Below are 15902 nucleotides of genomic sequence, written 5' to 3' on the forward strand. Positions count from 1 at the left end.
CTGGCAGCAATAGTTTTTTCCCTGTATCCTACCAGCAGGAGGGTTCCAACCTCCTCCCCACAGGCAGACAGCTTTTGCTTGTACCCCCACCTTAGACGCCACAGTAGAGTTTTGTCTTGGCTCTGACGCAGAGGGTCCCCTGCCTCTCCCCTGATGGCTTTAAGGCTTTTGCCTCATCTGTAAACAAGGTCTAAGGACCTAGAAGGGGTCCCCCTGGCTGTCTCCCAGCTGCAGCCCACCACTTCCCTTTTGTGGGCATGTTTCCCACCCAGGAGACTTTCTCCAGGCATCCATCCTGCCCCAGTCTCTCTTATGAGCATCCAGTGGAAGCTTGTAAGCAGATACAAACTCATTGTTTCCAGCCCTTCCAGAACCTTCCACATGGACACGTTAGCCCACAGCTGGCCTTTAAGAGCTTCTGAACATTTTCGGTGATTTCTTCTTTACTGCTTGGTGCTCTTTGGAATTCATTACTTTGCAGCCTCAGGTCTTGGGTGGGTCAATGAAAAGCAATAATATCACGTGTTGTCAGGCCAGTTCTCCTTGCTGGTGGGAAGAGCGTTATTTTGCAGATTTTTTAGCTCCTAATTTTGCACTGAACATTCTTTTCTTTTTTAAAGATTTTACTTAGTTATTTTTAGAGTGAGGAAGGGAGGAAGAGAGGGAATGAAACATCAGTGTGTGGTTGTCTCTCACACGCCCCCTACTGGGGACCTGGCCTGCAACCCAGGCATGTGCCCTGGCTGGGAATGAAACCAGTGACCCTTTGGTTCGCAGGCCGGTGCTCAATCCCCTGAGCCACACCAGCCAGAGTGGCACTGAACATTCTTAATGTTGGCGAGTGTGAATCTCCTGATAGGACTTCCCCGGCACCACAACTTTCATGATTTCCAGTTTGGGTTTTAAATTCACATAACAGGAATTTGTGGTGTCAGCTGAGGCTGATTTTTTTTCTTTAGTTTCTGCTTATTTTCTCACTGAGCTTTTCAAGTTGTCTTCTCCAATTTGAATCCAACGGCTTTTTTTTTTCTTTTCAAAACAACAACTTTTAAAAACTTTTACTGAGTTTTCGAAACATTCGATGTAGAATTTATATAAACAGCAACTTTCACCTTCTGTTGTCATGCTTTATCTGTTTGCCTAATAGTTAAGTAAATTGTGTAATTGCACCAACAAGTACCCCTGGCAGAAAGTGGTTCGGGGACAAACACGAGAGACTCTGAGAGAGCCCATAGCTCAGCAGGCCCGGTGGGAGAGGTGGACGCGCAGCCTCGGGGGAAGGTGGTCCTGGCCCATTCTTAACAAAATGCCAGAGGAATACATTTTGCCTGAACCAAACATTTCTTGGGACAAAGCTAAGCTTTTCCAGATCTTGAAATTTTAATTATTTATTTTCTATTTATTATGTATTCGGCAGCATCTAACTTTTTGCAGATTTCAGTCTCATTTCTTTTCAGGTTTTTGTAAATGACGAATACTAAATGCTGAAATGCTCTAAAAGTGGCTTGAGGTCACATATCCTGCGCAAGACACTGTAAAATCCAACTTACCTTTATCGGGAGTGAATGTTCTAACTTGATAGTGTTAAGAATTATGTTTTTTAAGGCAGGGATAGAGAAAAGTATGCCCATAACAGTTCCTTGTTTAAAAAACCTTGAATATCCTTATAAAAATTGAAAGTGAGCTCAAAGTATACCCAAGTCCCCCTTCACTGCACCCCTGGTGCCCACGTTCTGCCCCCGTTGTAAGGCGGCAGATTATCCACAGCTGGGTGTTCGTGTTGCACAGAGAACAGAACAGGGTTTAGCTGATTCACATTCTCACAAGACTGTGTGCGAGTCATGTGGATCTCCAGGGGGCCCAAAAAAACAGGGGGTGATGTGAACCACATTCCCCTCAGAGATCCTCCAGGCAAACTCTCCCTCAGAGACAAAGGCTATAAAGGGAATTAGCTTTCCAGGAATGTCTTAACGAGGAGCAAGCCAAATACCTCGGGGATCTGCAGATGTTTTGGCTGTGTTCCCTGCTCCCTCCCTGGATTCACCAGCAGTGGCAATACAGCTGCTGCCGGACTGTCCCAGGTCATGGGGCCCCTTTACAACCCCTCCCATCGCCGGGGAGGCCAGTGGGCCCTGAGCCCTCCAGGGACTCGCAGCTGTCTGTGTCCAGGATTCCACGAGGCATGAGACCCCAGAAGTCTCCCTGCCCCGTGCAACCCGAGCACCTGCTTCCTCGGAAAGAATTTGAAACGATTTAAGGGCAAGCCAGGCCACTAACAGGCTTGGCCGCCTGCTGTAAAGGTAAAATAAAATCCCAGCGCTGGGACTGGTGTGCACACGTGGCCCGGAGAAAGCTATGAGGACCAGCCTGGTGCCAGATGTTTATACCAAGAGAGCTTCCTGTGCAGCCTTTTTCCCGGAGAAAGAGTCAGCGCCATGGTTAACTCTGGCGCAAGCCTGTGCATGCTGGTGCTCCAGTCCTTCAGGGAGAAGCAGCTCTGGTTAATTAAAGGAGGCCCACAGTCCTGTGCGGACAGCTGCCATGAAGGAAGAAAGCACACCAAGGGGGCCTGCACTGCCTCGGTGAGGGAAAGGGGCTCGCCTGCCCTCCAGAATACTCGCGTATATTCTTAGAGGCAGGGGGAATCATTGTTGGTAAGTTCTAATAAACTCAGCTTGGCTTCTAAAGGTCTGAAGCATCCATTTCTTTATTAAAAAGCCAAACCGAGTATTGTACCTTCAGGCAGAACCTGTGACCCCCGAGTGCTTTCTCTGTACTGCCTATGCAACATGTAGATGGTGTGACCTTGGCAGCCGACAACGCCATTTCCATCGACCCGAAGCCTGTGGCTCTGAGATGGGGTGGTTGGCCCCAGTCAGCCTTTAAATAACTGAGGAGGAGCTTCGTTTTACCAAAGACGCTGTCCTAACTCACCTCCATTCTAGCCAGAGGACTCACACTCAAAAAAGCACCCTCGTCATCAGAGGACGGCTGACAGATGTGCATGGCTTTGCCTTAAGTGAAAATAAAATGTCCAAGGCACGATTCCCTGCTTTTTCTTTTCCAACTAACCTCTCAGCTATCAGAACTGGTCACACATACTATGCTGATTCAAGTAGATTTGTACATTTTCATGCAATGAATCTGCTTCTTAAACATTCTTCTTGGTAACAGGGAAACTAAGTCAAGTTATCCAAATAACAAGAAATTTCCATTTGAGTTAATGAGATATATTTCTGTCAAGGAACAATCTTGCTTTCGGAAATCTGGATCAGAAATTTCCAAAGCTTAAAAACAAAACCCATTAAGCCTAGACTGATGGGGGAAGACCAGATTTGACTGCAGCGAATTACCTCTGTTTATAATGGAAGATCCCTTCCATCTGGAATCTCTGGAGAAAGTGCTGGGGGCCACATACAAACCGCATAAATGTTTGTACTTTCACCAAGAAACTTTGCTGCTTGATTGAAATCTTTATTCCCCTTCAGAAAGAGCAGCCAGGACTGGGAAGCTGGTGCTTCCCTCCCATCTGTGCCGTTCTGTGTCCGTGACTCTTGGGGACGGTACCAAGATCTAAGAGCATTTCCTTTCAATATTTTGGCAGTGGAGACAAGCTTGAATCTGTGGTTTAAACGGGTTGTGAATATGCGCTTTGTAGATTAAGAAAATTCAGTTTGTGGTGATGCTTTTGAAAGACTTGCGGACGTTGAAGACTTGATGACTCCAAAGCTTTGTAGACCCGTGAACGAGAGCAGGTAGAAAGAGCGTTTTACCAGAGCGTTGCATTTCGCAGTGATTTTTCTGGGTTCCAATGCCTTTATATGCATTTTCTTGTAGGAACACAGACAACGTAGTCTTTTAAGAAGATACTTTTTAAAATCCCAGTTTACCTTAGGGCCAACCTGTTGGCTTCAGCAAGTCTCCATCTGCTTTGTGACCCTTATATGCTCGTGGAGACCCTCTCCTGGGAAAAAAGAGTTAGCCTTTGTTCGGTCAAAGTCGGCAGGATAGGCTGCAGGTGGAGGGTGCGTGCAGCAGAAATACGGTGGGGGTCTCAGTGGCCAGAGCTCTTTTAGTGAAAAAGTAAGTGACACCATCTGTTAGGACAGAAGCCCAAATTTCAGTGAAGAAAATGCCCCTCCCACTGCTCATGCATGTTGGAGCGGTGAGGTGGAGAGGTCTGGGCGCTGGGGCTCGCTCTGTCCAACGGTGCCTCCGCCACCCCGGGCGTCTGAATTCCCCACCGGATCCTCTGTACTGTGGTGGGAAATGGGTGCAGGAGGCGAGCATGAAGGTCTGGTGGGAGGTTTCAGAGGCCAGGCCTGGAAGTGGCGTGCACGTACCTCTGTCCACACCCCACTGGCCAGAACCCAGGTCCCACCTCACTGCAGGGGGGCTGCAGAACCAAGCAGCGGGCCCAGGGAGCTGGGGGGGAGGAGTGCTCTGATGACACGCACGTTCTGGGCCACAAAGGAAGATGACTGAAGGCTGTGCCGTACCAGAGGGGGGTGAACGATGCTCTGTCTCACATTAGTGTGTGAGACACCAAACACGACCCCAGACGCTTCCGTGCGGCTCTTCCGCTCCCTGTGCAGGGCCAGCGGCCCCAGGACCCTGACCATGGACTGGGGGGTTGGTGTTCTGTCTGGAGTTCCACCTGGTTTGCTCATCCGCCCTGTCCCCGCAGGAACTCGGTCTAAACAGGGGCAAGTTACCAAGTTTACCTTTAAGAGCCCGTGGAAAATCTTTTATGCCTGGAAAGAAACAGTGAGAGTGTACTAATTAATATCTAATTTACTATAAAGTTACACATTTATAAGCCTAGTTTTTATAAGTTTCTAGAATAAATTTGAATTTTATTTTATGATAAAACTAATACTGCCGGTAAAAATGTGAATAATCTCTTTTATTTTGATCAGTGTTGATTTCACGTACAAATTAACAGATTAGGTCGTGTTTAACAGAGACCCTCCCCACCGTGTGAGTTTACGACACCGCCACTCAGGGTCAAAGAGGGACGTGGCAAGTGTCCCCAAAGAGAGACGCTTAGCTCTGGTTCTGCTCTTCGTTAATCCCATTTCCAAGTAAACACTTTACGTGCCCGAGAGGGCGGACTCTGGGTGTGTGTGATTTTTATTAATAAGAATTCTGAGTACAATTAACAAATTTAGACATTTAGGAGAAAAATGATTCTCTAAGGTTTGCTCTAAAGAACAGCTTGTTCTGTACATTTTAATACTCAATTTTAATGTTTGACACCATAATGCTTCTAGGTCTATAACTTAATTTTATGCTTAATTTGAATAATTTGTACTCTGTCCAGTTGCGTCTGGTTAAAGAGACTAGAAATCATTGGGTAGAGACTAAATAAAATGACCTGAATATAAAACTTGACTAAGACGTTTTTAAAAAGTCTTTAAAACAAACAAAACCCCCCCTAAAATTAGAATACTTTCAGCAGAAAAAATGAGCAGCGATGTACAAAATGAACATTTACAGAATAAATTTAGACGAAGTACTTTGTATGGATACCAGTTATGCATATTAATTACTAGATTGGTGAAGCAGAATAAGAGGTGGCTCTTAGCCAATGTGAGCATTTGAAAAATGCCCCCCTAAAATATGTATGTATAAGTCCAATTTCGTATAGCTGAAATTTTAGGGTTTTTATGCAGTGTTCGGAAATGACATGGGGGAGATGTCTTGTGATTCAGAACTCTTGGGTTAGGTTCATGGTAAGGTTCCTTTCATTGGCAAAATATCATATAAATGTGAAGTTATTAAAGAATAAATTATATTTGTGGTTCCAAATAATGAAGAATTAGCAATTGCAGTGTAACGTTTTATCAGTGACTTTTAATAAAGTATATATAGTTTGCTAATGAATATTAAGGTATGTTGTGAGACATGAAAAACTCTTACAGATGGCAACCCTCTAATTCTGCCATTGGCAAAACAGTAAGTCAGAAATATCTGTCCCCAGTCTTTGTTAATAGTTAAGAGCCTCATTAGCTCAATTATTTACCTGCATTAAGAAATAGGAGCCCTGGCTGCTGGTATAGCTCAATCCACTGGTATAGCTCAGTGGATTGAGCATGGGCTTGCAAACCAGAGGACTGCAGTTCGATTCCCAGTCAGGGCACATGTCTGGGTTGCAGGCCAGTTCCCAGCAGGGGACGCATGCGAGGCAACCACACATTGATATTTCTCTTCCTCTCTCCTTCCCTGCCCCTCTAAAGATAAATAAATAGAATCTTTTAAAAAAAGAAATAGGAATAAATTCTAAGAATTCAGTAGTATACAGAGGTATAATAATTTGTGAATGTATATAGAACTTTATCTTTTAAATATACATTTTATACCTGTACTGAAAAAGTAATTTTGCTGTTGTTTTGTGGCTTTTTTCCCCAGATATTTTAAGAAAAATAATACAAAAGAAGTTTGACCTTTCAGCTGATTATGAGAAGGTAATTTTTATTGATGTACTTGTTTTAAAGTAACTGTGAGCAAAATTTGACCGACTGGAAAGTAAATCTTTAACTAACAGGTTATGTAATCTGTGAATTTAGTCATCTTTTTTGACTAAGAACTTCTGTGGAATATTGGAACACCTTATAAATCTCATTTGAACGACAGCAAAAAAATCACAAAAGCAGCGGTTAAAAAAACTTTCATCTTTTAAGTTGTATGATATTTAAAAACTAAAATTTCCTTAAAGGAAGTATTATGCTACTTTTTTAGCTCGGGGAGAAGTAGTCTCTAGGTCAAGTTGACCCTTGAACAATGTGGGTGGGGGTTGGGGCGCCAAGCCCTGTACTGTCCAAAATGCTGGTAGGACTTTTGACTCCCTGACACCAAGAACAGTCCGGAAGCTTTGCTAGAAATAAATGGTAAAGATTTATTCACGGGCCTTAGAGTTTGCAGACTGGAACACAGCTAGGCAAAACCCGGAGGTGCTCCCCCAAAGAAAGAAAGGTTCAGAGCAGCCAGAGTAAAGGCACGTTCTTGAGACTGCGCAGTCCAGCCTTCGTCACCTCTGGACTGGTCTGAGGTGGCGACCGTGATCTGGTGGTTTGGGTCCATGAACAGTCTCTCCTTAGCCCTTTGTGGGTAATCAGAGGTTTGATGCATACCCAGGCATTGACACAGGACTTGGAAGTTCGAAAGTTTACGTTCCCAAGCTGCCTAAAACAAGAATAGAATCATTTACTCATACTCGAACCTACTTGATTTTAGTAATTTAGCAGCTTGACTATTTATTTATAGCTTCATTCTAATCCCCACAGCCTACTGTGGGCCTTACCAGTAATAAACAGTTGATTAACACATATTGTGTATGTTCTATGTAATATATACTGTATTCTTCTAATAGAGGAAACTAGAAAAATGTTATTAAGAAAGTGACAAGAAAAGTACATTTACATTACAGTATGTATTTATTAAAAGTAGCTGGGTGAGTGTATCTGTGCAGTTCAAACCATGTTTAAGGGTTAATTGTAGAATTGTTTGAACATCCCTAGAAAAGGGGGTGCATATTTTTTTAAAATATGGTTTATCAACAAGTAGCTTCCCATTTGAACACTGTGCTTTGAGCACTGTGTGCATACACGTACCCGGGACTGGAGGGGGATGAAGACAAGGAAGGCAGCCTGGGTCCCAACAGGCTATGAGCCAGATGGCCAAGACAGTGTCTAATTATTTAAAGAAGAAGGAGCAGAAGGAAAAAGTGGATTTGTCAGTAACATACAGAGGAACATAGAGAAAAAAATAATTTGTCATGACCAGAAGTTCTCCTGCGGGGAGGTGACTTTGGGGCTTGAGCTGAAAAGGGTGAGCAGGGCTGAGTAGGTGGGGAGGTGGCCTTGACGGCATTCCAGGCTTTAGGGAGCATGTGAGCCTGGAGGACAAGGTGCGAAAGAAGGAAGTTCAAGCGCAGAGCCAGTGGGTGAGGAGGGCGAGGAAGGGGAGGTGAACCGGGGCCAGGTCACTGAGGGTCTTCAACACCGCGCTGTGATCGGTGGACAGTGTTTTCAGAAAATAGCAAAGTACCTTGCATGTCTCTACTTAATGCCAAGGTATTACTTAGTCATTCCTTTGTCATTTATGACTAACTACCTAAACAGAAGAATGTGTTCTTTTGATTTTGGTTTATGTTAAGTGTAGATTGCCAACAAAACAAACCGACAAATGTCTGTTGCTTTGGATGTTATGAAAATAAAAAATAGTAGAATCTGTGTGGCAGGTTCTCAGTCCCGGGCTGGCTTCTGGTTGGACGTTTCCCTGGTTGGCGTCGTGTGAGAGCTGGAGGTCCTGCAAAATTGCTGCTCTTCGGTGTTTGGTTTTTCTTCCCATACCAGGTGCCTGTGCAAACTGGTAAAAACCATCGGTGTGGGTGCAGAGTGCAGAGAGGAGACAGGACTGAGCCTGCGTGAATGGACTGAATTCTACCCTAGGTGTGGACTGGGTCACAGTTTCCGCAGTTATTCCAGGAAGAGAGATTTAGTTACGCCAAGACACCAAAAGAGCCGGTGCACTTTGGGAGGGTTTCAGTCCGATAAATGCTGGGTGTGTTAGGTTAGGTTTCCCCAGGACAGGCCCCGAGGCCCAGACTCCAGGGCAAGTCAGTTTTTTGGCAGGTGCAAGGGCAGGTGATGGGAAGTGGGAAGTGATATGGGGAGGGGAGGAAGGGCAGCCTGTAAGGGTGGTCCCATAATACCCCCCACCACAGGTGCAGCTAGAATTGCCACCTGCGTCCTAATCCGCCCATGGGAAGGGTGAGGGAGCTGAAGTGTCTGAACCCCAGGACTTCGGGGACACTGGTTAAGGGCTGCTTAGCAGTGGGTGACAGTGTTAGTCCCTAGGCAGGTCTGACCTATGGTTCTAGAAAACGCCTTTGAGCACAGAGTTTTAAGTGCCGAAAGTTAGAAGTTTGAAAAGACATACCAGGATGGTGAAGGTCTAAGGGACATGGGTGGGCACCAGTGGCATCTTCTATACTGTCCCATGCCCACTGGCTTGCTAATTTCTGCAGTCACACAGGTGAGACCTGTCTAGGTGAGTGGGGCTGGGGAGTCTTTTTAGCGCTCATGGCCCGGAGCTCAGTGTGTCATCTTCTGGTGAGCCTCCGCCGGCCAAGGGGCCTGGGCAGCTGAGTCGGTGACCTTCCAGTCGGGGCCCTGTCAGGGACCTTCCTCCCTCAGGGGTTAGGGGCACTCAGCAGTGCAGACCCTTTGTCCCAGGGAAATAGCTCCCTGTCACAGCACTGCCTCCTTACCAGACTTCAGCTGAAAATTAGAAGTAGTACATACGACCCTTGAGCTCCTTCTCCTCTGTGACATTATAAACATGTTTTCTCTCTTGTTTAGTGTATTTATTTAATTGACATTTAGAGTAACTCACTAGGAGCAATGCCAGGGAAGGGGACAGACCTTTATCCCAAGAACTCACAGCTGGGGAAGGGGAGGCTGTGGGACAAGATACCTGTGTGGATGGTAAGAAAGTGATTACACAGGCAACTGACTTACCCATTCAGCGTTTGGGGCGTTTGGCACGCCCAGTGTGTGCCATGCCCTGTGCTCCAGAGCCAGTATCTCAGAGCTCCCGAATCCGTTCCCGGGGGGGATCGGAGAGTGTGGGTGAGCCCCTCCCAGCTTTCACCACGTGCTGACTGACCATAAACAAAGGTGGAAAACAGCACCACCCGCCTCACATGCTCACGCAGGGTTTCTGCAAAGAGAGCATCTCAGCCTGGCTTGTTCAATGAGGGCTGCTCGATTAATAACAGAACCTGTTTCCTATACTCAGAGAATGCATAGGTGGAGGAAATGTAGGTAGCTGACTTACTATCGCTTTCCACCAATAACCCATCAGTGCTTCCCACATGTCCCGAAACCTTTCCAGAAGGCAGTTCTCCCAGCAGCGCCCGCCACCTGCCACCTTTCCTGTCCTGCGCACCACTGTCCGCAGGAATGGCGAGTTTCCTCGCGATGACTTCCTGAATTAGGTTCCAGGTGGCTGTGGTTCATCTCCCTCCAGACTCTTGGTTTGTGTCTTCTTCATTCACTTCCTTCCTCAGTCGCTACCTTCCCCTTCCTTAAAGCTTCCTGTGGGGGCAGGTGCAGGGCTTGGGACCTGTCCCCGCAGCTTCTCACTTGTTTGGGAAAGGTGACTTAGTTCCCCGTTTCCTGTCCTGAGAGCACGTGATGACCTGCTGCCTGTGAGAACCGCTCTCCTGTCGAGCCTCTTCCAGGGGTCTCAGAGGGCACGTGGATGGAAAGCAGTGTAAGCCCCTGACCAGGGTCACCATCTGGGGCTTCCTGGAGCTCAGGGACGAGAATAACGCTGACAGGCATCGATTGTTACTTTTTCTTATTGGTTGAGCCTTCCGCTGACGGGCTCTGGTCTAAGCCCTTCAGTGTGTTAACCCACTCAGTGTACATGAGACAGTCCATGTAAAGCACTTAGAACAGAATAATGCACAACACAGGTTGCTTGTCACTGCTTCCCAGGTTGTCTCTGCAGTGACTATAAAACAGGGCCTCTGCTCATCCCCCTTCCGTCGCTAAGGTAACCAAGGCTCCAAGTAGCATGGTACCAAAGCCTCCACCTGACCCCAGAGATCCTGATGTAGTTGGTCAGGGTTGATTGCTTATTGATATTTTTCACAAGGCCCCTGGGTGGTGGTAATAGCGATTAACTACAGCATCTACACTCAGTGGTGGAGCCACAATGCAAACTGCTACTTTGCACGGATAATAACCTCAGACCTGTGGGACAGATGGCACAGTCACGGAGAAGGCAGATGTACCCCCAGCTCCGGGGAGGGGCGCTGGTTCCCTCTCCAGCACATCAGACCAGGCTGACGGGGGCAGTGAAGAAACACAAGGAATCGGCTGACTGGTGGGGGTCGCAGGCGGCTCTGCCCTGCTGGGGCCCAGCATGGTCAGCCCTGGGAGCCGAGAGCAGGTTTCCCAGACTCACCTGCTTGTAGCCTCGACACAGGGCCACTTTAAAAACAGATTACCGCTCTTACCCTCTCACCGGAATCTCCCAACACCTACTTTGGGGGAGGAGCCTGAGGTTGGTGTTTTCCACGTGCACTGGGGGGCGCTCATGGGAGTGAGTTTGTTTGGGAGGTACCAAGCCTGTTCCACGCACAGGAGAGGGTGGGGTCATCCAACCTGCCTCGGCCCTGGGGGCAGAGGCATCTGAACTGCGTGCGCTAAGATTTTGGATACCTCACTCAAAAGTTATCAACATCACAAACACTTCTCTTTCCCATCTGTGAAAATCTGTCATCTAAAACAATAGCTTCCAAACTTAGATTTCTTGGACCAGACCATTTCAAAAAAGCAATCTGGGGAACGACACAGAGCCACCTAATTTTATTTTGCTGCCTAAGGACACTTATTAAGTCCACCGTGATGACTTTGTTCCCCTTCATACATGTTTCATCTCCCTCCCCCCAAAAAGATAGTCTTATGAATTGGGCAGATTTTTCTTCTTTGCAGAGGGCTGGTCCGTCCTCGTCACTGACTTACAGGCCAGTCCCAGTCTCTGGGCCCCTGTTCAGGAATCGCTGGTCTAAGGCAGCAGCTCCTACTCCCTCAGCTCACCCGTTCATCCGATTCTGATGGATGGGCGCCGGCTGGATGCCAGGTTCCGGGCTGGGTGCTGGGGGAGAAGGGTGAGCGTGACTGTCAGGTTCTCGGTTGCCCAGGGCACGCAGTACAGCCAGTCATCGTATGTGGGGTCAGTGCCGTGAAAGGGGGAGTACAGGAGTCCAGGGCAGCTCGAAGGGGGTTGTAAAGCAAACCCAGGCCATCAAGACGAGCTTCCTGGAGGAAAGGACGTCCAGCTAAGGAGGGTGAGTTTCATCAGGGGAAGCGTAATGGGAACAGTGCTCTGGACAAAGAGGGAACATGAGGGAGCCCAGAGCGAGGGTGGGGAGACAGCATATGCTTTTGAGAGATGGCAATGGTCAGGAAGAACAGGGACATGAAGGTGAGATTAAATAACATGGGGCCACGTTGAGCCTGAATTAAACATCGTGGAGAACCACGGAACGCTGTTAAACAAGGCAATGGCACCATCGGCTTTCCACTTCAGAAAGGACCTTTGGCAGGCGCTGCACCTTTGGCCCTGGGGTTCCAGGAAGCGGCTGCTTCTCTATTTCGGGAAGACCACGTGGTAGCACTGTGTGTAGCACTTGTCCCCTTCCTTCTCGTTCCTCTGTCCATGACTGGTTAACCTGCTGATTAAAAACCTCTCTCAAGAAATCCAAACGTGACTTCAAATGTAAGTTCCAGAACTCGATTCTACTCAAAACACTCTTCCTCTAGGAAACACGCAAGTTTTATATTTCTGCCTGGAGTTGTGCTTCCTCCCACTCGGCGCCCTCCGTGGCGGATCACTCACCTAACTGTCTCTGTTTTCTCGGTGCATGCTCTCTCTGCCACACGCCGACTCCTCACCGCGCTGACTTCCGCAGCCAGAAAGTGTGGTCTTGACCCTGAAGGTAAACTCCTTGTCTCCTCCTTCACGCTGCTCTGTCTAAAGCCCGTGAGTCATGTAAATGTGATGCTGTTGCCAGAACTTTCTACCCTTCCCTGTCGTGTCTGCTGTGATGGCTTTTAAATTATTTGTGTCACTTTTTTTCTGCTGTCGTCTTTAGTCGTCTTTCGGTTGTAGCAGCTCGAGGAAGAAAAGTGACCTGTCCCAGCAAATCTTTGATCTTCCCTTCGCAATCCACAAAGCCTTCAGGAGGCCTCAGAGTTTCAGAAGGTCTTTGAGGTGTTGGTCAGATGTTGGCCAGACTCCAGCCTAGAAGTCAACTCCTGAAATGACATTTCTTGTCCATATGCGGTCTGATGTCATATTTAGTCGGTAACATTGGAAAGCTTGTATGTCAAATATAAAATCTGTGTTTGGAGCTAAAGAGAATAGATTTAAAACATTTCAAGCCCTGGCTGGTGTAGCTCAGTGAATTGAGCTTGGGCTTGCAAACCAAAGGGTCGCAGTTCGATTCCCAGTCAGGGCACGTGCCTGGGTTGCAGGCCATTTCCCAGCAGGGGATGCATGAGAGGCAACCACACATTGATGTTTCTCTCCCTCTCTCCTTCCCTTCCCCTCTAAAGATAAATAAAAATTAACAAATAAATAAAATAAAACATTTCAATGCACTTTCCCTCTTGGGTTTGGGTTCATCTTTTCTTGAGATTCAGGAAGAATTTGAAATGCATTGAAAAACAGTAAATAACTTAGACTATTTGCTGAGAAGAGATAGCAAAATGTCTATAAGAGTTTGGCATGTCTAAAGTTGGTTTCTGAATCAGTAACGCCATGAAACCCCAAGGAAGGGTTAGAAGCTCCAGCAAACCCTGGCCCCTTGTGACCACGGGCAGGCGGACCTTCGTGTAGGCAGGAGCACGTACTCAGTGGGGTTGCAGCAAAATTTAACCCATTTTTCTTCTTAGCATCTTAACCTTTATATCTAGATAAATAATAATATTCACCTGCCATACGCCCCTGACTTAGTATGTGAGCATGTGCCCACAGAGGTTAGTAACCACTGTGGGTTGAATATTTGCTGTGCACCCGGCACTTGGCTGGTTGTTTTCACGTTGAGTCATTCCATGGCAGGTCCCTTGCCATGTGCTCATGAGGTAACATTTTCCATTTTAGGGAACTGGAAGCCCCCTGCTGGGATTTAAAGCGGGTCCTCAGTCTTCTCTCCTAAAACATCACCTTTGCTCCTAGGACCAGCACTTGTGTTTGGTTTTGTTTTATTAGCTCAGCTTGGCTTCAGAATCTGTTGCTAACTAGCTGGTCCGTTAGTTGCAAACTGCCGACCTGTAATGTTCTGCCATTCTTTAAAAGTGTTAAAAGTGTCTCGCTTGATGGAAACGTGAGTAACTGCATATGAATTGGAACGAGGTCAAGTTTCATCATCCAGTTGCATGAATTTTTATTTATGCCAGAATAAAGTCAGGAGTGATTAGGAAAACATGTTTCAGTCACATGATTATATCTGGAAATCATGCCGGTTGCTAGGAGTCTGGGGTGTTAAGAACTGTCGGAGACATGGGCAGCCGAGCCAGCCTCGCCGGCACCGCATGAGAGCTGCCACTTATTAAATGTCTCCCCAGTGCCCGGTGCTTTACTTGGCACATTATTACTAGTCATACATTATCTGCAAAGTTCGCTACGATTTTACAAGGTATGCATTATTATTCCTAGCGGGTGGGTGGGGAAACTGAGTGGCCGTGTCTGACTCAGAAAGTCTGAGCCTTTTGTCTAAATGTTGATATATTCCCGCTTCTTTTGTAACGGACTATGAACTTGTCATTTATTGATCCCGTCCAAACTGCTTCGAATCCTCAGTAACTTCTCCCGGTTCTGCTTTTCTGGTGAAAGCACCCTCAATGCAGAGACTTCATCAGACAGGGACGTCTGCCAATGTCGGTTACACCGTTTGAAAATCACCAGAATACGTCTGGGGTTGAAACGAAACCCTTTGCAACTTGACCCTGCATTTGGACATTTTTCTCAGGCGCTGCAAGAACACAGGAAACACGTGGGCCCGTGTTCTCATCACTCAGATCTCCGCCTCCTCTGTTCCGAGGGGCTTCGCAATGGAAATCGACACACGCCCCCGTGTGCCTACGTGTGTGTGAACACGCGGGGTGGCAGACAGACTAAAGAAAGCGAACCACGCTGTGGGACGGGCCACTTGTTTTGAGTCACAGTACATGCCGTTTCTTTTGCTCGACTTGCAGGTGGTCCACTACGAGATCGGGATTATTATCTGCGCCGCCCTGGGGCTGCTGTTTGTCATCCTGATGCCTGTGGTGGGCTTGTGCTTCGGTGTGTGCCGATGCTGTAACAAGTGCGGCGGAGAGATGCACCAGCGACAGAAGAGGAACGGGGCCTCCCTGAGGAAGTGCTACGCGGGCTCCCTCTTGGTGACGTGTGTATTCATAAGGCAAGTAGAATCTCGGACAGCACAGCTGGCCAGGGTTTTGGTGGAGGCATGTCTCATGTGAAGCCCATGAGTTTCAAACAAAGCCACAAAAACACCCCCCCCCCCCAAAACACAACAACACAAAAGAAACCAAAAAATGCTTGTCTGGGATGACTTAAAAAGGTGTCACTGTAACCACAAGTTAGCACTGTAGTCACGCTGCCTAACCCCCGTGCTAAGCCAGCGCTTTGGCGCGCTTCCGGCTTGAAGGCATGCTGATGACCCTGAGACTGCAGGAGGCGCTCACCTGGACAGAGGCCCCCTCCCCCGCACAGCTGCTGCAGGCAGGCAGCCTGCAGGGAGGCGGAGCCGGGACCTGCTGGACGGCTTGTACCTCCAAAGGGATCTGCAGGCATGGCTACGGTCCCTGAGTGTGGGAACTGGAGGAAACTGGAGTGGAAGCAACCTTCCAATAACATACCTCGTTTCTTACATTCACAATCAGGCTGCTGCCCACCCTCCAAGTCGGGACACACCTTGCAGTTCAGGGTGTTTCTTCCTGTGGTCCTGCCTGCCAGAGTTTTCCAACCGACCAGCAGGTCCGAAGTGCACTGCTTTTCTTTTAGGATGACGACATTTTTGTTTGTTAAGAGTCCAGACCAGATTCCTCGGCTGAGGAATGTGCTCAGTGACACCGGCCCCTGGTGGTGATCGGTGGTCGCCTTCCTCCACATCTCCTCCCTCGTTCAACCCAAGTGTCATTTCACCCACGGGAATAAAGCACCTGTGACCTGAATGACGCCAGGGCTCCTGGAGACTCAGAGGCAGTGAGGAGTGGCCGTCAGCATCCTCCCAGCCACGTCTCTGAGTATTGCATTTGCCCAGTAGCCGCGATTAAGATTTTTCAGGTTGTGCTAAACAATTGGTATTTGGGAATGTG

At 47.6% G+C, this 15902-nt stretch overlaps 1 protein-coding gene across 8 annotated transcripts in view; it reads left to right on the forward strand.

Moving 5' to 3' along the window:
• PROM1 (prominin 1) overlaps positions 1-15902 on the forward strand; it is an 89977-nt gene that overhangs the window by 31151 nt on the left and 42924 nt on the right. For 6 of the 8 annotated variants that reach the window (XM_053672455.1, XM_053672457.1, XM_053672454.1 and 3 more), the window contains 3 exons: positions 6412-6467; positions 12491-12517; positions 14778-14983. In XM_053672455.1, coding sequence (XP_053528430.1) covers positions 6412-6467; positions 12491-12517; positions 14778-14983 — 289 coding nt within the window. The remainder of the gene's footprint in view (positions 1-6411; positions 6468-12490; positions 12518-14777; positions 14984-15902) is intronic. The other 2 variants (XM_053672458.1, XM_053672460.1) reach the window with 1 other exon arrangement.

This window comes from Artibeus jamaicensis, unplaced genomic scaffold, assembly GCF_021234435.1.
Source record: "Artibeus jamaicensis isolate MK-2021 breed Jamaican fruit bat unplaced genomic scaffold, CSHL_Jam_final contig_76, whole genome shotgun sequence".
In the NCBI taxonomy this organism is placed as follows: Eukaryota; Metazoa; Chordata; class Mammalia; order Chiroptera; family Phyllostomidae; genus Artibeus; species Artibeus jamaicensis.